Source organism: Fukomys damarensis, unplaced genomic scaffold, assembly GCF_012274545.1.
Source record: "Fukomys damarensis isolate Sample0158 unplaced genomic scaffold, DMR_v1.0_HiC HiC_scaffold_19, whole genome shotgun sequence".
Lineage (NCBI taxonomy): Eukaryota > Metazoa > Chordata > Mammalia > Rodentia > Bathyergidae > Fukomys > Fukomys damarensis.
Genome location: NW_022900931.1, coordinates 23,870,886 through 23,892,059, shown reverse-complemented (window position 1 = coordinate 23,892,059; position 21,174 = coordinate 23,870,886). Strand labels below are relative to the sequence as shown.

Below are 21,174 nucleotides of genomic sequence, written 5' to 3'. Positions count from 1 at the left end.
GAATTTTTATGAATGTGAAAACAAACTTTTTGTATGTAAACTGAACATATGAAAATACATAAACAGGCTTAATGATTTTCCTCCCTTGGGTCTAAGCGGCTAAGACTGTCCACATATACATTAAATCCTGTAAATAAAAGTCAGTTTTTGTTAAATTTTGCTCTAATAAAATATATCAAAGCCTGAATGGACAGTTTTATATTTCATTTCGGGAAGCTATTCTATTCCCTTCAAATGTAAAAAGAAATTGTTGCAGTAGATACATGCTGTGGCAGGTGGAAATATGTAGCCAGATTTCTAGCCATTGATCTTCCCATGTTTCTTCCATACCTGATAGGATTTGCTGTATGGGTATTTACTGAAGTTGTCTACAGAAGTTTCTGGATTTTTTCACATGAATCATAAACCCTTCCAAGACAATTGGCTTTTAACTTTTTTTGGTGTAAGCAATAATTATCTAAAGTTTTAAGAGTATAGACAGTACTCAGGGATATCTTTGCTCATACCTTCATTCCTTATTTGTGTGTGTGTGACTTGAACCACTTAAGTATAAAATGTATTTATCTGTGTTCTAGACAGGGTCTCATTATATATTTTCAGGCTGGCCGTGAACTCACAGTGATCCTGCGTCAGCCTCCCACATGCTGGTTGACAGCACCCACACCGGCCTTCTCAGTGCTGGCCGGGACTCCTGAGCTGCTAGCACAGAATGGCTGTGTCCAGTACATTTGTTCTGCGAAAATAGAAATGTTCTCTGTAGCTGCAGTGCAAGTGGCTACTGATTACTGGAGATGTAACTAGTTCATTTGAATTTATAGTGTTGAATAAAATGTTTTTTTATGTTTTATTATGAAAAATTTTAAAGGTACAAAATATTTGAAATAATTGCCACTAAGCCTCTAATGTTATTTGTTGATTTTTTTTTTCACCTAATTGATGCCAATAAGCTTTTTTTTTGGTTCTGCTGTTTAGTTTCGATGAAATTTAGTAGCCACACCTATGTGGGGCCTACACCCTACACCTCTTGCCACACTGAGTAAAGACTTGTCTTCAGACACATACAAAAGTGTATGGAAAACAACGTATATAAGTAAACTTTAAGACCTTTTTATTACAACATTTAAAAATACGAACAAGTGGGATTTTAACCTTGCTTCTGTGAATCTAGTGCTTTAGTGTCAGTCAATGGAAGCTGCAATTCTTAGTCCTTTAGGCGCTCACTCATCAGATTTTTATTTTTATTTTATTTATTTTTACTTGGGAAATGAGTTTTTTTTTAATTCCAGCTCTACATAAAACAAAATTATTTAAGAAATAAGTAGGAGTTTTCATAAAGAGTTATATGGTAGAATAAATTCAGAGATGTATAGGAGAGGATAAATAAATGTAGCATCCCATCTTACAGGAACATCTGGAGTGTAGACTTGGTAATTTTTTGTATTATTACTCACATTTTAAACAAGGAAACAATATGACAGGAGCTATTTATATGTACCTTTATCCTGATTTAAAATACACAGTTAGGATTTCACCCTTAAAGCTGAAAAAGTTTTTAAAGCACCATGTTGTCCACTACTCTACCCTTGAGACATATCATGTGAGGCCAAAACAGGCTTTGTGGAACCAAAAGCTATGAAAAGCTGCCATGTGAATGAAGCCTTGGGTCAGAGAACTCATTTTTGAATGATTTTTGTCTCAACAAAGTTGATGTGTTTATTATCTGCCATAGTTGCTTATGCTCTGTGGACTTATTAGAAAGGGCGTTTGGAAAGCAACACCTCTTTTTCCTTGTCAGATTAAATTATTTTTTCTCTCTTATTGATGCTTTAAAAGCTTATTCTTAGTTTGGTGGCATAGATCAGTGGTAGAGCACTTGCTTAATAGGTACAAACCCCAACACCAAAACCATCAAAATGAAAGAGAAAACAATAAAAGCTTATCCTTTAAAAAAATAAGTGTCCTAGAAGAATGCGATCTAACCCTCACCCTTCCCTTAGTCACGTAGAGTACACTGACCCTGACACCTCTCTCCATCCTCTCCTGCTTCTGTACTCACAACTTGAAAACGGAATATGCATCCTCATTTAATTTTTCTCTGGATTTGACTAAAAGCTAGTATTTTCCATTAATACAAAATTATGACTGGTAGTCCGGAGTGTTTGCTGCTTATGAAATGTGTCTAGGAATAGATCTTTACATCCCAGGTGGTGGTGGGAAGCCGCCTGTTTGTTGCCTTGGGAAGCAAGGAGCAACTTCAGATTAGCGTCACAGCTCTTAACTGCAGATGTTAGGGATTTTCTGAGCAAGTGCTTCATAACCATTCTGCCCCCATCATCAGAGATTTTTAAATTTTGCTTTTCGTGGTAGGTTGAAATGGTTCAATCACGGCACTTACTGGGCAGGTCAGGCGAGTGAGTGATGCACGCAGGTTTTCATCGGACTGGACGCGTCTGGTGCAGGAGCTGGGGTTAGCGCTGTCCTGAGCCCTGATCACAGCAGTCCGTAGTCGCCTGTGCAGTCTGCTTGGGCGCCTTGCAGTTCCGCCATGAAAGAGTGTTCTGGAAATCACATTGTGTTAAAGAGTTTAGGATCCTGCCAGCTGTGCAGGTTGGGGGTTGGACAAACCCGCTCTAAAGCCTGTCTGGGGGGGGGTGTCTAAAGCTGCCTTTGAGGACAGCTGGTTCCTGGATCTGCTCTGAAGACGCGAGGTCATTCTCAAATTGGCTGTGAAGTCAGCTGCTCTCCGTATTACCCAGTAGGCCATTCTCCTTACCGTCAGATTTCTTGTATGACCGTGAGTTTGGTTCACATTGTGGGCCCTGATGAATGTACAGTATAATACACTTCATAATTCTCTTTCATGTAAATGTCACTGAGGAGGAAGAGGAGCTTCTGAACCTCTCGTGTGGCCAGTTAGCGTATTCCTTAAGACTCATTCTATGGCTTCCAGTTGGGAAGAAATAGCCCTTAGATTTAAAAACTTTTAACGTAGTAATTCTACTCCATTCTCTTTCTTCTAGTATTGATTTACTTCTCTTATTCTTCCCCACTATACTAAGACATCACATTTATTATTTAATTTTATTTTATATTTAAGTTTTTATATTTTTAGACAGGGTCTTACTATGTGACCCAGGCTGGCCTTGAACTCCTAGTGGTCCTCCTGCCTCAGCCTCCCAAGTGCTGGGATTACGCCCAGCTTTATATATGTATATCAAAATTGGAGACTGGGTCCTTAGGATAAATTTTTTGTACTTTTATGTTTGATTTTATGCTTTACGCTGTGTCTTGACTGACAGTGATCACTGGAATCTGAACTCTATGGCACTAGTTTGAGGTGAAACTAGTTTTTTGTTACATTCAGATCAACCAATCCATGTGTGTCTGCATCTCATTCTGCCTTTTTTTGTTGTTGGTAATGGGAATCGAACTTGGGACCTTGCGAGGCAGGCGGCAGCACCACTGAGCTAAATCCCTGGCCCATATTCTGCCTTTTTTTGTGGGATGGTAAGTCACGTATGCAACACCTTGAAGCCTTTCTTGCCCCTTTTTAATTTTAACATTTAAAAAATTTGAGGCAGGGCCTGGCTAAGTTGCCAGATTGCCTTGGCTGGGCTCGAACTTGTCATCTTCCTGCCTCAGCTTCCTGGAGTACTGGGATTACAGGCGCACTCAATGGTTCCCTGCTAGCAGTGATTTCTGTGTAGTAGGTGATTCGTAGAAGTTTTGTTGGTTGCTTCACTCTGTCCTTACTGCCTTCAGATTATTAGTATGCACATACTTTAGTCTGAGGTGATACTTTTGTTGCTATGGAAATCTATATTTACCACACATCTTTGCATGTGTGCACACACCAGAGAACTGTGAAGTGAAATGAGGATGTGTCTTTTGGATGTGGTGCAGCTGTAATTCTGTTTTCTCACAAAGCCCAACGCTAATGTTGCTTGACCGATGCTGCAAATGCTGAAATACAATGCTGGGAATTGCTGTGATCTGATAAACTCGGCCTCTCTGACTATGTATGGAATCCACCAGAAAACTAGACTCCGGGAAAAGGAAAATGGCCTAAATATTTTACTACTAAATTTATTGACAGCATAGATAAATACACGTTACCTTTGGCCTCTGCAATTACAAGAGGTGCTCAGAGTGGTGGCCGTGAGCGACCTTAGATTTTCAGTACAGCGAGGTGCTGCCTGGGTAGCCTTGGCCCCCGAGATCGCTGCACAGGCATTTTCACTTTCTTCTCTAAGGGTCGGCAGTGTAGTGGGCTCTCTGCGATATATGGCATCTTCTGGGGTCTCCCATAGGAGGGCGACACCATCTGTTGAGAAACCATCATACTATAACTAATAAACTAGAGCCACCCCATATCTAAAACAAACAGTGAGGGTAAAGGAGTGATTCAACTGATGGTGACCCCAGATCCTGCCAGAGCAGACCCTCCAATGTCCATATCCACATTTCTTAGATCTGGGTAATATGGTGGGGAGAATGTTGGTTTAAGAATCAAAAATCTTAATTGTGGGTTAATCTTTAACAATTTTCTCTTTGAACCCGTGAATACGCTTTGTTTCTTAGTGGCATAAAATCCAAACAGTGATCTGAAACTTTTTTCTTTTTTGCTGTTTTATTATTTTTACTTAGTTCTGAGTTGTTGTCCTTACTTGGTTAATTTTACTGTTGGAGGCTCACTTGGGACCAGAGTTTTTAAAATCCAGAGCATCAGAATACCTTTAGGATGACAAATGGGGTGATTAGAGGGACGAGACATGTGAAAGCAGAGATGTTTTGGTTTTTTACTTTTAGAGCCTGCAATTTAGCATCTCCCAGTGGTGTAAAAGTAAAATATCAGGAAGGACAAGAAAGCAGGAACCCGGCCAGGAGTGATTCCTCCTGTTGAACTGGTGGTTGTTCCAGGTGCCCTCCCTTCAGCCGGGGACAGGAAGACAGCACGCTGCTGTGGATGATGAAGCCACTGAGGACTGCAGTGTCACCGGAAGCTTTGATGGTATGACCAGTTGTGTGCAGTCTCCAGCTAACCACATCATTCTCAAGGAATGGGTAGAATAGGTGGCTTCTGTAGCTGCAGAAAATAAACGAAAGCTTTATATGTTCATGTTCACATGTGTGTACTTGGATGTGTCTCGCACAAAAATGTTTTTGGAGTGCTCGCTTTGGCAGCATATATACTAAAAAAAGGTTTTTGGAAAACAAAGTTCAAGAACATTGAGATTCCTCATCTCTGTTTTATTAACTGGTTGTGAGAAAGTTTGGTACATCCAATGTCCTGCTGCTTCAGTTGGAGTCAAGGTGGGAGTTTTCAGCCTGAAGTTAGTTGCTTTCTGATACTGTCTTCTCACTTAAAAAAATAATTTGGCTTTTTTCCAAAATGCAGTGATTAGCAATAAAAACAGAGTTTAGGGTAGCAGCTACACAACTTGATGTGCTAATTACTATCATTCTGCCTCTTTCTAGAACTATGAAAACTCTAGATTTTGTAATCAGTTTCTCTTAACTTTGTCCTCTGTTCACTAAGGCTGTGGTAGGCATCATATTTTTGTAATAACGGACAAGCCAGATGTGCTACTCACCCCTTCTGGACTTCATATCATGTTAGAGGCGACAAATAACATATAAAACACATTTGTAAAAAAGTGTGCTCTGCACTTGCCTAGCCTCCATCCTGAGGGTAACCCATGCTCTCACCAGCTGTTCGATTGTAAACCAGAACAGAAAAATCCTCAACATCACCACTAACGGTGTGGGCAAGAAAGAAAAAAATCCCCAGATCCGAGGCCGCAGAATGTGTTTGTCTAGAGCAGGGGTGGGATGCTGCTATACGTTTTCCAGTTCCTAAATCATGTTACTATATCATCTCCACCTTCTCACCACCCACACTCCAAGTTTGACACAGTGGAATGGAAAACCAGCCGAGTGTGCCTGAGTTCAATTTTTGTTGCTGTAATAGTACACCCAAGACTGATGATTCATATGGGAGTTCTTCTAGCTCATGATTCTGAAGGTGGGAAAGCTCAAGATCAGGCAGTCACATCTGCTGAGAGCTTCACATTGCTTTAATTCGACAGAAAATGGAAGAACAAGTGTGTGAAAGTGACAGACTATAACAGTGGACTGTCCTGTGAGCTGACGAATTCCCTCAGGAGAGAAGCACCAGTTCCGTCATGGGGCCTTGTGCCCGCAACTCAAACACCTCCATTTGGGCCCGCAGCCCAATATGGCTACTTTGGGGTCCCAGCCTGAGCACGAGCTTTGGTGGGACAAACCATATAAAAGCCCTAGCAGTTGGCTCAGGATTTCTGGATTCCAGTCTTACGGCTTCTACTTTTTAGAAATTTAGGAAAGAAAATAAAACAAAAATAAAATGAAAAACAACAACAACAACAATTTAAAGGTAAGAAATCTCACCTGTAATCTTAATTGCATTCAATTTCCCCAAACCAATGAAATGGGGGACACTCTTACTGAACATGTGAGGAAACTGACGCTTGAAGATTCAGAGGGATTTGTTCAAATTTTCATGGCTAGGAAGGATTTGAATCTTGGACTTCAGACAATGATATTTTACACTCAATGAGGGGTTACTGTGTCTATGCCAGTTTATAGGTAAGCACAGCAGCCTTGGGAGGCCAACGGTACAATCATTTGCTGTGGTGAATCCGGGGCTCAAAGAATCAGGAGACCTACAGGAAGCCACCCAAGGGAGCTACAGCTGATATTTCAACCACACTGGCCTGCTTCCAGAATCCACACTCTGTGGCAAGAGCTTTATTGAAAACTGAATCTCCTCTGAATCGAAAGGCTCTATGTATTTAACAAGAGCTTACTTTATTTTTTATTTCATTTTTAAAAACGTATTGCGAATCAAGCTCAGGGCCGTGTGTTCGTTCTAGGCGAGTGGCCTGACACTGAGCACCATCCCCAGCAGTCAGGCTTCATTTTAAACTTGACTGAAGAGATGCCACCCGCGTGTCCTTAGGCAAGCTGGTTAGCTACTAGAGTTAATTTGGCAGAGAACCAAGTGGCTGCTTGGCTCAGACAGAGGAATATATAGCCCATGACCATCTTTCCTGTCCCGTCAGCCTCAACTTTACTCATACAGTTTCCTCTTTTCACTTTGGTCAAGAGGAGGGGCAGAACGTTTGACTGGAGCACTAGCTAATGGTAATTCATTGCTGCCTTTTGTCTTACAGCCTCTAAGAGATCTGGACAGCAAAGGCCGATGCATTTCTCAGTTTGGGGTCAGTTTCTTTCACCGGCAGCGCTACATAACTCAGATACAGGTAAGATCTGTTTTTATTCCCGTAGGTCTTTGTAGCACATTATCCTACTTATTCTGGAGATACAGTATTTTATTATAAATGGGTTGGCATGGGAATGGAGTTGATAGGAGAGTATGCTTGACTGGTTGCATTAGAACTACATTAACTATGAAAGACATAAAAATTATAGTTCACATTTATGGAAAACTATTTTTCCTTTTTTTTTTTTTAACCAGGGATTGAACTCAGGACCTTATACTTGCAAGGGAGGCCGTGGCACCACTAAGCTAAATCCCCAGCCCTATTTTATCTTTCTTAAGTTATGATCTTTTTGTGTTGTCAAAATGAAGAGGAATTTGTAAGAGAAAATTATTTTTTCCTTGGGTCTAATGATTTGCATGTTATCCATCTTGAAGGATTCTATAAAAGACTTCTTTTTAATTTAAAGAAATTAGGGAAATGTGAATAATTAAGTGTAAAAATTTTTGTGAATTGAAAGAATTAGAAAATAATATAGTTATATGTAGTTTGTTTGTTGCAGTTCCTGTTTCTTGGATGTCATCTTTTCATACTGATTAGTATAAAAAACAAAGGAAAATTTAAATATTTACCATTCAACATTTATTTCTATATATGTTACTAGACTGTGTCTTCTATGGATAGTAACTAATGAGTTCCTATTGACAGTTTATTTTCACATAGACTCCTCTGACAACAACATATACTAGAAAATTATAAAATTTTCATGTACATGGAATCATTAGGGATTAAAGGTACAGGTATTTAGACTCCAATCCAGGATATTTTTATTTACCAATTTTGTCCAGAGCATCAGAATCTGCAGTATTAACCCTCAAATAATTCTTTTGCAGAGTGTTGGGAATGCACTTGGGGAAATACTGGTAGAGTCACGCATAGTTGCTGAGAATGTAAGAACACTTTTATATTTCATGTGTATCAAAGTGTGCGTGTGTCTGTAAAGACCAAGGATATTTGCATTTTTTTCAGAATGCTTTGAGTTCTTGTTATTTGAGTCAATAGTGTTTAGTGATTTGAGTTGATACCAATTTTGCCTAACATTTTAAAATGTATGTTGAACATTTTGAGCAAAATTAGTTGGGTCAATAGGACAGTAATCTATTTTTAGAAGTTTTCGCCCTTTTCATATTTTCTAATAACCATGGCAGTGATCACTAGATGTAGAAATGACCTGAACAGCAATGTTGAAAGGTTTTTCATTTCTCACATAAATCAGGCTCAGTTTACATGCTTTGAAAGCACTAATAAACATGCAACCACAGACACATCAAATCCTACTATGTTCCTATAGGCTGGCATTTTAATTGAATTGTTCTTCTAGACAGGAATCATCTCCTGGCAGAGTTTTGGTGCGAAGCATCCTTCTTTTCTTATTCTGAAGATGAGCACTGAGGAGGTGACTTACACAACCCTGAGATTTCTTCAGTCTCCTTCAGAGGCACGGAATAAACTAAGACCCAATGCAACTAAACGGCCCAGAGAAGCTGATGAGAAAGGTTTATGTTTTAAGCAACTACACTGACCTGTTTCTTATGACTTGCCAAGCTTCTGACATTTGGAGGAAAGGTCTTATCTTCCCCTTCTAATTGTCAGCTGGTAGCGCAAAACCATATGAGCTAGAGTAGTAGGATAGAAAAATCTGCTCTGAGGATGTAGGGATGATACATTCTTTTAAATTTGAGAAAATAGCAGGTTGTTGTATTCAAATATGGTCAAGAAGAATTTTTGAGTCCTTTAAATATAAAATCAGAAGAAGCATTGCATTTGCTAGATAAGTAAAAGTCTCTAGAGAAATGAAAAACAGTGTTTAACAATATTTTTATTCAAATAAAAATATTTGGGATGTTTTAAAAATTTACTAAACCTTAACAGAGATGAAACAGAAAAAAAAAAAAAAAAAAGTTTGCATCAGAAGGGAAATTCTAATTTTTCTATTCTCTCTTTATTTCTACTCTTCCCTTAAATATTGTCAAAATTAAACTCTAAATTGAAAACTTCTACTTCTTTGATTTATGGATAGTAGAGATACAAATTTCAGAGGCCGAGGACCTCACAAGCACAAAGATAAAGAGAGTATAATCTAGAAAAGAGTGAGACTTATGACAAAGAAAAGAAAGTAGATTTCTAGAAACTTCTTGAAGGGTGGACCCCTATCCCATTTTCAGCTTCACAATATCCTTGATTGACTACCACTTTCTCAAAAATATTGACTTTGAGGAGGGGAATGGGATTAAAAAAAAAAAGCATATTGACTGATTTTTCCTTTCTCTTCGTGATTGGTTTTGTGATCACACGGAGGAGCACATGTCATTTTGGATGCTCTAATCTGTATTGTGTCTGTTGTCTTTGGTGCTTTTGAAATCATACAGAAATGGTCACATATGCAGGATTTCGACAATGGTTGTGTATCCTCCAGAAATCTCAAACTTTAAAACTATAATTCCTGGATCACACATTTAAATCACTTTATGTGACATCATTTTATTAAATAACGTCCTCCCCTTGATTCAGTGGTGTCCCTTGGTAAGGTTCGTGGTGGACCAGGCTCTTTCCCTGGTGACTATTGTCTTTCATTTTTATCTAAAGGATTTGCAGTGCCCTGGCATCTCATTGCAGTGACTCTTGGGATCATTTGCTTACTTCTGCTGATGACAGTTGTGGTGCTGGTGATGAAGAGTGAGTACCTGAAACACATCTTTCCCTCCTGAGCATCAGCGTTAGACACAGACTGTGCACTAGACACAAACTGAAGCCAGGCTGCATCGGTTATTTCCGGTCTGTCATCTGGGACTGTCCCAGGTGCCTCTGGGCTTTGTTGGTTTTTTTCTCCAGGACATCTCACAGTGTTGTGTTTGATTTTATTTATTTAGTCCATTGATTCCGAGGCTGCATGAGCTATCTCATTCTATCTTGTTCCATGCCCTGTTCCCTCATAGAGAACTTAGTGATATTCTGCCATCTGAGTTCAGGTCATTGTGAATCTGAGATGAGTGTTCAGGGAGAAACAGCTGTTCAGAAGAAATGATGGAAAAAACCCCAAACAAACAGAAACAAAGGGGCTGGGGATTTAGCTCAGTGGTTCTGCCACCTGCCCCGCAAGCGCAAGGTCCTGAGTTCAGGCCCCGGTAGCAAAACAAAAAAAATCCCTCAAAACAAAAAAGAAATGATGACTTTCTCTTAATTTTCTCCTAAATGTCTAACGAGGATGGTATAGAACAAATATGTGCATGAATGTAAAATGATTTTGTGTTTAAGCTTTCTCTTTTATTTGAATTCCCTCACAATCTACTCTGGCTTCCCTTCAGATTGAATAAATCTTTTGCCTTTTAATTTCCTCACATTTTTAGAGAAAATCACTGATATAAAAATCAAATTAGGTATCTGGCTTCTTTTACTGTCTTTTCTCCTGTGGATATTTCATCTGCTGTAGTCACGATGATGCCATTTCTGCATGATTCCTAGTCTGGATTTTCATCCTCAGAAGATGTGTTGTGAAGTGTTGACTGATTTTTCCTTGGTTCTTTTGTAATGATAGGTTGTTAAAAATGAGCTAAGAGGTAAGGAATTATCACAATTTTACTCAGGTGTTTTATTTTATTTATCTTATATTTAAGTTGCTAACAGTGAGAAATTCGACTTTTCCATTCCTTTGGTCAGCTCACCAAGGTGTTACTTTCTAAATGTCAAACTACTAATTAAAGTAGCAATGTGAATTGGCTGTCAAAGTGAGACTTTTTGTTTTGTCTTAAGTTTTAATATTTACTCAGTATGAGTATTTTAAGATTACATCTATGCTATTAATTTTAGTTTTTCAGGAAAAAAATGAAAAGGAGAAACTTCAAGAAAACCTCAGGCAAGCGCAGAATGACAGCACTTTAAAGGAACGTTTGATAAATAAGACTTTAGAATATGATGCTCTTAAAAATGAAACACATCAGAAAAACAAAGAACAGGAATTGTCTTTCAAGAACAACTGTCATAGGAAAAATAAGACCTTCTTTTCAAAATGTTCGCAAAATACAGGTATGGTGGAAAATCCTTAGTAAAAGGCTGCATTATTTCTTCTATGACAGAAGCTTTGAAGTCTAATAAACAGGAGTAGATTACTAGTGATCTGTAGGTCTAATGAAAAACTTTTTTTGGCACCGGGGATTGAGCTCAGGACTTTCAGCTTTCAAGGCGGGCACAGCACCACTGAGCTAGATCCCCGGCCTTGGAAAACTTCTACTTTGTACCTTATAGACATGATCTGGATATCTGAGTCTGCTTATTTCAAGTGTGGGATTGGGGCCATCAGAGCCATGTTGGGAGTAGGAAAGCCCTACAGTTCTCTAAACTCAATGCACCTCCTTTGAAAATTTAGCTCTTTCTGTTCCGGTGAGAAAATTAAAGAATCTAATTTTGAAAAAAAAAAACCCCAAAAACAAAAGAAAGAAAGAAAAGAGAAACAGTTTAGCTGGGGATGTAGCTCAGTGGTTCTGCTGCCTGCCTCACAACTCACAAGTGCAAGGTCTCAAGTTTAATCCCCGGGACAAAAAAAAAAAAAAAAAAAAAAAAAAAAAAAATCTCATTTTGTTGCTGATGTGAAATATAGAGGCTGTCATTCAAAATATATGTATTATTTAGATGCTGTTATTAAAATAATGTGTGTGTGTTTGTGTGTGTATGTTTTCATTCTGCTTTGAGTTCAGATGTTTAATCTATTTGTATAATATTCCCTGGAGCAAGATTAACTATAGGGTTGATGTTTGTGCAACTGTGTGTGAAAATAACATTAAAAACAGCTGAGAAAAAAGATGTTAAATTTCATGCAGTAAACTTTTGTCTTGCATAATAACCTGGTTATCTTGAGTTGATCTCATCGATCGATGACTACTAAATGTCTTGAGGTTGTAGTGTTCATAAAGAGCTTTTTCATGTTTAAATCTCACTTTTTATGGTAGTAGTAGAATTATCATCTCCATTATTAAAGGATCAATAACATTTAAAAATTTAGTATATTATAAAATAAATGGAAAGAAAAGAAAAAGTTCCAAAAATCTTTCATATATTTAGAAAGCATTTCAGAATATTTTGAAAGATGAATTTATTATTGACCTAAAATAACTTTATGGAGCTATTATTGCAATACAAAAATGCACATATTTAATGTATCCAGTCTGATAAATTCTTTTTTTTTTTTTTGTACTGGGGTTCGAACTCGGGCCCTTGCGCTTGTGAGGCAGGCAGTGGCACCACTGAGCTAAATCCCCAGCCCTTAGTCTGATAAATTTGGAAAAATGTAAATACCTATGTAACCATTCTGAAAATCAGGGTAATAGACATAACTGTCACCTTCAAAAGTTTTCTCATGTCTAATTTCTTTTCCAGCAGGAGCATTTACCCTGCATGAACACTCTTAACATTTTTAAGTACACAATACAGTACAGTAAACTGTAGGTACTATTTTCCACAACAGATCCCTAGAACTAGCTCATCTTGCACTGCTGATAATTTATACACTGAACAACATTTCTTTATTTCCCCTCTCACCTATATGGGGCAACCACCATTTTAATCTCCGCTTCTGGGACTTTTATTATTTTAGACACTTCATTGAAGTGGGAGCACAAAGAAGTGTTTTCTTTTTATGGCTGGCTTATTTCATGGAGTGCAACGTCCTCAAGGTTCATTCATGTAGTCACACGGCAGGATTTACTTCTTCGTAGAGGCTGAAAAATATTCCTCATATGTGAATAAGCTTTACTTATCCTTCCATCATCTATCAGTGCTGGGTATCTGGGCGCCTCTAGAATCTTGATGAACTCTGTACTTTCATTACTGAGAGCTATGATGTTTTTATTTAGTTACAGAAAGTTGATAAATATATTGCTCTGATTTGCAGGATGCTAAATAACAAGAGGCTTAATGCTTCTTACATGTTGCAGGTCAAACTTGGGGAGGCCACTTGACCTGTTGTGGAGTAAAATGCTACTACTTTATCATGGAAAGTAAAGACTGGAATCGCTGTAAGAAAACTTGTCAGAATTACGGATTATCCCTTGTGCAGATAGAAGATAAAGATGAACTGGTAATACAGACTCTTACGTTCACTTTTACTCTCTTGAACTTTGCCCCTCACCCTTGGGTCTAAGATAATGAGGACCTTCAGCTGCGCATTTTAATTAATTACTAAGGAAAATCATCCACATAACCAACTTGTGCTTTCATAGAGAAATAAAAAGCTAGCCTGCAACTTCTCTTCATCATCTAGGAAAGCAACAGAACATTTATGTGCAAATTTGGTAATAGTTTAAAATTACAATGTAAAATAATTCACAATATCAGGTCATGAAATAATTTTCTGTTTGACAGAGTAAAATATAAATATAACCCTATCATTTAAAACGTTTCAGTCATTGAATCAGACGTCGTGTGCTATGTCACCGTGATATATCACATTTTAAAGGCAGCGAATGTTTCTGACCTTCTCCTCTCCCCTTTACCCTTTCCAGTTCCTAAACTGCAAAAGGGCTTTCTCGTAGGAAACTGAAGCTTTCACGTACATCCTCTTCATTTATACTTTCTATTTTAATAAATGTTTTGTAGAATGTTTCTGTCATTTATTATGTGTTGATTGCTGTCTTGTATCCTTCAGTATTCTTCTGGAGCACAAATTTGTCAGAAAGTGTGCAAAATTTCTTAACAAATCTATTGCACAATACTTTCCATATTGAAAAAAAATATCAAACATCTCCATTTGTAGCATGAGTAAATAATGTACTGGTGGAAATGCCTTTGGAAAATGGGCTGGAGGGAGCAGGACGGGGACAGCAGCTCTGGCCGTCTCCTTCCTGTCACCTAGCAGATGAGCGTTTTGCTTCACGGTGCACTTGGTTTCCTTTACAGGACTTCCTTCGACTCCAGCTTGGTGGAAGTTCTTACTGGATCGGGCTGTCATTTGATACCGGGGAAAATGGGTGGAAGTGGACGGAGAGCGGCGCGTCTCCCGGAATGTGAGTTTCCTGAGTGCGTTCAGGTCTAAGTCAGTGCAGGATTGCGATTGTGAGGAATTTGCCCTCTCTCGCCTCTCACAGCGAATCCCAGCTTCCAGCGGAGGTCATTGGGAAAGCGGAAGTCATTGGGAAAGCGGAAGTTATTGGGACAGAAAGGAGGAGTAGATGGTGCTGAGGAAGACAAATGCCATAGACTTACTGATCATAATTAAAGCATAACGCTCACAAGTCTGTTATAGGCGCACAGAATAAATAAAAAAAAATTTAAGGTGATGGGAAGTGATTTGCTTTATATATTTATAGTATGATCTACATACCTAATATGTTTATACATTATTTATAATTATATAAAGTATAAGAATATGTGCAAATATACACAGAAAACCATACACACGGGTATCTACACTTTCCATTTTGAAATGCGGTATTATATAAACCCTTAGGGTTATATTTAATTCTAATCTGCTATAAAGCTGTTTATTCATTTTTAGAATGTTAACTATTATATGTGCATTCTAGGAGTTCTGTTTTGTGTTTTCAAACAACCGTAAGAATTATTCATTTTTTTAAAAGATAAAAATACTTATTTTATACTTGGTAGCCAATGATTCTAGTATTTGAGGTTTTGTGGTGTACAGTGATTTTCTTTTTCCTTTTGAGTTGCTGTGGAAACTATTTGAGGTCTGAGATTGAGGGTTTGGCTTCTTCAAGTAAAACCTTGCTTTTTTTGGATGTCTTCACTAGCCATCAGGTCATTTTATTTATTTTTTTGAGATGAGGTCTCATTCTGTAGTTCAGGCTGGCCTTGGACTCAGCAATCTTCCTGCCTCAGCCTCCCAAGTGCTAGGATTACAGGTGTGTACCCGGCTTCATCGGGTTCATTTTTAATTCTAAATTTGAGTCTTTGAAGTTCATATTTCTGGGCTCCCAAACTTTAAAAGATGCCTTGAAGGGATTTCCTGATGTAATTATATCCTCCATTTACGCTCCCAGGCGAACCATTCCCGAGGATGGGCTGTCGCCTTGGTGCCCTGGAAGGTGTCAGGGTAGAGGATCACCCGCGTCTGGGATAAGAACTCTTTCCACGCCTGCTGTGCTGCACCTCGAGGGTGCTGTGGCTTGTGGGGTCAGATGTGAGGTGCAGGGAGAAGGCCCAGGGGTCAAGGTTCCCGGGGTCAGGCACACGTTTTCTTTACCGAGAGTGGCAGAGCTCGCAAGCCTGGCCGCAAAGGCTGCTTTCATTTAACTGGCGAGTGGCTCTCGGTTTGCTTATGTGCTTCTTGGGCTGAGGTTGGAACAGGTATCACCGATGCCTTGCCCCCGGGACCCCAAGAATGTTGACTGCGCGCCATGTGCTCGCCTTTCTAGTCCACGTTTATCCCATTTTGCTCCATTACTGAATCTGTACATCACCATTCTCGTAGGTGACCGGTTTACCTCCCGTTCGTTCCTGACGCGTCTCATTCGTTCTGCCTGTGCCTCACAAACTACTTGGTTTCATCTAGCTTCCTTATGCTTTTGTTTCTTCCAATATAGCAAATTACAAACAAGATGCTTTGGTTTGGAATTCTCAGATGGGAGCTTCTTCTTCTCTTTTGCTTCAGCTCGTGGTCCGAGCCAGTCCCCGCGTGACCCGTGCTGCAGACGCGTTCCTTTCAGGTCTCAGCCCTTTGCGCCTTGGGTGGCTTCATGGCTTAGACTCTGCTCCTTGAATGGATTCATCCTTCAGCCTGTGGTTTCCATCCAGGGAAAAGCTGGCGTCAGTGTTTCACCCACCCTGAAGCTTCCCACCATTACTTAAGCTTCAGCCTGAGTAGGAATCTGCTTCTCACCAGTTTATGAATTATTAATTCAAGACCATTTTAATTTTTTTACTGAACATTTTCATCTGCATTCAATACAAAGAAGGTTCTGACACTTGAAACACCATTTGGCTGAAACCTTTATTCATAGTCACTTCTTTTAACAAATATGTACCTGTTAGCTGTGCAGGGGGAGACACAGAAACAAAACGAACAAAAACATCAATAAAGAAACTTCCTCTCAGGTTATGCTCTAATTCTCCTTTTCTTCTTAAAATACAGGAATAGGAGACCTGGTTATCTATGTTGCAAAATTTTGTTTCTTTTCTTTAAATGTCTTATTTTTATTTTTTTGGTTTTTTTGAGACAGGGTCTCACTATGTAGTTGAGACTGACCTGGAATTCACTATGTAGCCCAGGCTACACTGAACTCACAGAGATCCTCCTGACTCAGCCTTTTGAGTGCTGGGATTACAGGCATGTGTAAATGTCTTATTTTTAAATATTTTATATTTATGTTTAAATATTTTATATCTAAATATTTTAAATATCTTATTTTTAGAAGTAAACCACCAAAGCAGGCTTGGTGTATCATAATCATATGACAATATTGCAAATTATTTTTGTCTGCTGACCAAAAATTGCCAGTTTGTAATAAAATGTGGATTTTAGGTGTGATCAAGAGGACAAGACTCTATTAATGGGCTAAAAGTGGGAGAAATTCTTTAGTGGTAATAAATTTATGGTTAATATTTACATACTCTGTATTTAAGTGATAGAATAAAAAATCATTACTCATGTCCCTGTAAGCTTCAGAATTATACAGTTGCCCTTATGTTTTCTGTTCTACAGTACTGTGAAACTTCCGTCTTCTCGGGAAGGAAAATGTGCATTTTTAAGTGCAACAAGAATATCAAATATTGACTGCATTAAGACCTACAGTTGTATCTGTGAAAAGAGAATGAACGATACTTTCCCTGTGTCACTGTGCGGTAAGGAGGAAAGGTGAACATAGAATTTTGTCATTTTCATTTATTTCCTGTAATCTGTAATTACTTACAAATAAATATGTTTGACTCCAGGAAACAAAGCAAAGGAACAGAGCTGAGTTTGAAAAGAAAGAAAACGTCCCTTAAGAATGTGGTTTAGCGATCAGAAGCCATTTTTCTTCCTGGAGAAGAGGAGTTGCCTTTGGGAATCACCTTGAGAATTACTTTCTCTTTCTGTTCCTGAACCACCTACAGGAACAATTGAAGAACCCTGAGAAACAGCCTGCACCTTTTCCTTATCCACAGGGGAAATCATTTCAGTATCTTTTCATCCAGATACCATAAACAAGAAATAGAAAAGCAGGCAATGGCAAATGCCTGTCATCCCAGCACTCTAGGAGGCTGAGGCAGGAGGATCCTAAGTTTGAGCCCATGCTAGGCAACTTAGTGAGTTCCTGTCTCAAAATAAAAACATAAAGGGCTTGTGATATAGCTCAATGTAAAGGCCCTAGTTTTGTTCCATAGTACCCCAAAACAAAACAGAAAAACAGAGACCATTAGAATATAGTTATATGTGTTTCTTTATTCACCTAGAAGCTTAACTTATCTTTAAAAACTTTTATGATGCCATAAAAATATAATTGCAAACTTACTGAATAGTGGCAAGATTGATTCACAAGGAACTCTCATAGAACCTTTATCCCTAATTATCAGTTGCTTATGTTTTGCCACAATGATCAGAATCTGGAAATTTAGTGTCCACCCAACTTGTACTCTGTGTTCTGTTGTCCCCATAATGTCACGCACAGGTCTGTTTCCTTCAAGCCAGTGTGTTCAGTTGTGATGTCCTGTAGTGTTCTCTAGTCTGGAACAGATCGTTAGGCCTTGTTTTTCTCGACTTTGACACTTTAAACATAATCTGTTTTCGAGTTCTACTCTGTATATAATAAAACGTATCATCTTGAAGTCCCAAGGAACGTAAGTTTTACCAAACATATACACTTCTTGTACACAATCCAAATGAGACCCGGGCATTTCCATCACCCCTGGAAGTTCCCTCTAGCCTCTCACCGCCCACGTGCTGGCCAAGCAGTGACCCACTTTCTTCTCTGTCCTTCGGTTTTCACCATTCCTCCATTTCACCCTTCTTGGGCTCTTTTGTATCTGGCTTTTTGCTGAGTGTGGTTTTTGAAATTAATCTGTGCCTTTTCATATATCAATAATTCGTGTCTTTTGTTACACAATAGTATTCTACTTATAGATGTACCACAGCTTAGAAAATTCATTTATCTATGAATATTTCAGAGCCTTCCACTTTTTGGTTATTATAAGTAAAGTCATTGTATATATTTGCGCACAAGTCTCTCTGTAGATTTTTAACTGTGTTTGCCTACAGAGTAATGATATGAGCACCATTTCATATGTTTATGGTTATTTGTATATTTTCTTTTGTAAAATATCTGTCTTTTGCACACTTTTTAAAAATTGGCTTTGTCTCCTAGTTATGGAGCGGTAAGAGTTCTTTATGTAGTTTGGATACAAACCCTTTGGTAAATGTATGTACTGTAAATGTTATTTTCCTAGTCTGCATCATGGCTCTTCACTTTTTAATGAAATGGAGCTTTTCAACTTTTATGGAGGTCTACTTTATCATTTTTTCATGCTTTTTATGTCTCATCCAAGAATCTTTGCTATATCAAGATTGCAGAGATCTTGTCCTGTGATTGCCTTTTGAAGACTGGCAGTTTTAATTTACATGTTTGGATTATATTCATGTGTGAGAAAATGGTTGAGGTTCACAATTATTCTATTTGGGTATTTGTTTTTTCGCACTATTTGTTGAAAGTCCTTTCTATTTTAACACTGAATTACTTTGCTGTCTTTGTAGAAATTAATTGAATGCATCAGTGTGGTTGATTTCTAGATTCTGTATTTGGTCTCAGAAGTCTAAATAATCCATTCTTGTGATAACACCATAATGTCTCAACTACAATTGAAGAATGTTGGAATGAAGAGTGTTAATTCTCCAAATTAATTTCTTTGCAAAAATATATTGGATATTCCAGGTTATTACATTTGATCAAAATTTCTTAAAAAAGGATGGGATTGACTCTGTAGATTAAGTTGGGAGAACAGATATTTTAATAATAATATCAGAGTTATTGTTAGAATTCATGATCATGATTTATCTCTCCATTTAGTTAGGTCTTTTTAATTTCTCTCAACAGTATGTTACATGTTGGCATATAAATCTTACATATATTTTGTTAAATTTATGAGTTCTTTGGTGTTACTGTCAATGATATTTAAACTTTTTTTCTAAATAATGTATTACTAGTTTATAGAAATCAAATTATTTTTTAAATAAACTTACCTCATGTCCTCTCACCTTGCTAATTTTACTTATTTCCAATAGGGTTTTTAAAAAAACTTTTATTTTATTTATTTATTTTTCATTAAGTTTATTGGTACATTTTAGGTATACAATGTAATGACATTCATCATTGGAAATTTGTACCTTTACATGACGTATCTTGGTTCTTATGTTTTCCCCAATCCCCTGCCCTCCCTTCAAACCCGCCACCTCTCCCTATTTACAAAGACTTTGTTTCCGTTTTTCATTTTCTTATATTAATTCCATTCCCTTTTTTCCCTAGCCCCTCCCACTTCCCCTTCCCCTTTGGACCTTGTCTTTCTATTTCACATTATCTATTAGTTTGGGTTTTTCTGGATGGATTTTAAGGACTTCTCTCTTTTATGTTTACATGTCTTCTAAGAATATAAGAAGTTATCTTTCTTTCTTCTCTTTCCCTTGTTTTTTCGGATGGATATGATCAAAATATATGCGTGGAACCCTCCAACACGTGAACGTAGAAGGAGGTCGGGGAAGCACCTAGGTGCTTAGGTGGAAACAGGAAGTTGTTAAGGAAGATTTACAAACGGACGCGAGGGTGGGAGTGGATCCTGGGATGGTACATGTGGCTGGGCTCTTTGTGATCAGATCCACCCCTAGTGCTTCCGTAGCCCGGTTATTCCAACTCTTCCGGGCTCCGTTTCCCAGGGTCTCAAGCCAGCAAAGCCTGAGGTGAAACTCAAGCGCTACTGACACTTTACAGTGAGGTGCGGTCCCAGGACCGTGAAAAGTCCCCACCAGCCTGAAGGCAGTGTGGAGAGTAGAGGCATCCATTCTAAACACCAGCTACGAAGAAGAATCACCTGGGCTTACCTGCAGGTGACTATTGCAGGAACAACTTCGTTGAAGAGAGTGCCTACCAATCAGAGAGACGCAAGGAGCTGAGGAAATGCCTCAGGTGTGTTCCTGACGTGCCTGACAGGTGCTTAACGTGTGTTTCCAACACCAAGGGGCCCTGATTCAGGGTGGGTTTTGCCAATAAGAGCTGCTAATAGGACGCTGAAGGAGGGAGAATGTAGGGTATTTTTAAGTCTCTGCCTCTCTGCAGACTCATTTGGCTAGATCTGTGGTGCCAGCTCTTGCCAGCGATTCTGGTTCTGGAAAACTCATCTCTCTTCTTTATCGCCCCCAGTTTAGGGGCCGGAAGGGTTTCTTATTGACTCCTGCGTCATTTTCGTAGTACAGTGGTATCTCAGTTCACCAATTTAATTCATTCCACCATTCTGGTAGTGAACCGGAATTCATCACGAGCAAATGAAATTTCCCCCTAAGGTTCAATGTAAATAAAGTGGATCTGTTCTGAACCACATTTTTAACCACAAAAATATGAAACAAAGTACAGTACAGTATAGTATGAAGAGAGATAAAGCTGACCATAACTCATTACGGTTCCTTATCACCTTCATTACTGCTCTGTGCTTTCTTTTTCCACCCTGCTTGCTCTGCACTTTCTTTGGAGCCGTGCTGGGCTGAAAAATACCATATGGTACTGTGTGTGCTGAAAAGCACTCGAAAAGGCTTCCCAGCAAGTGTGCACAGGTCTGCCTGAGACCATGATCTCCCCTAGCGGAAGCTGGAACCACGTGGCAGAGTGGCTGTGGGCAGTTGGCTGTGGTCGTGTTTGTCACCTGATGTGGGACTTCATGAATGGAA

The 21,174-nt window shown here is 38.7% G+C and overlaps 1 protein-coding gene across 1 annotated transcript; it reads left to right on the top strand.

Annotated features, from left to right (window-relative positions):
* Positions 1–7,164: 7,164 nt before the first annotated feature.
* Positions 7,165–17,509, top strand: LOC104875870 (killer cell lectin-like receptor 2). The gene is made up of 9 exons (XM_033766146.1): positions 7,165–7,304; positions 8,156–8,212; positions 8,644–8,818; positions 9,909–9,998; positions 11,130–11,345; positions 13,250–13,392; positions 14,211–14,317; positions 16,972–17,124; positions 17,202–17,509. The coding sequence occupies exons 3-9, from the start codon at positions 8,704–8,706 to the stop codon at positions 17,266–17,268; spliced, it is 891 nt and encodes a 296-aa protein (XP_033622037.1). The 5' UTR covers positions 7,165–7,304; positions 8,156–8,212; positions 8,644–8,703; the 3' UTR covers positions 17,269–17,509.
* Positions 17,510–21,174: the final 3,665 nt, after the last annotated feature.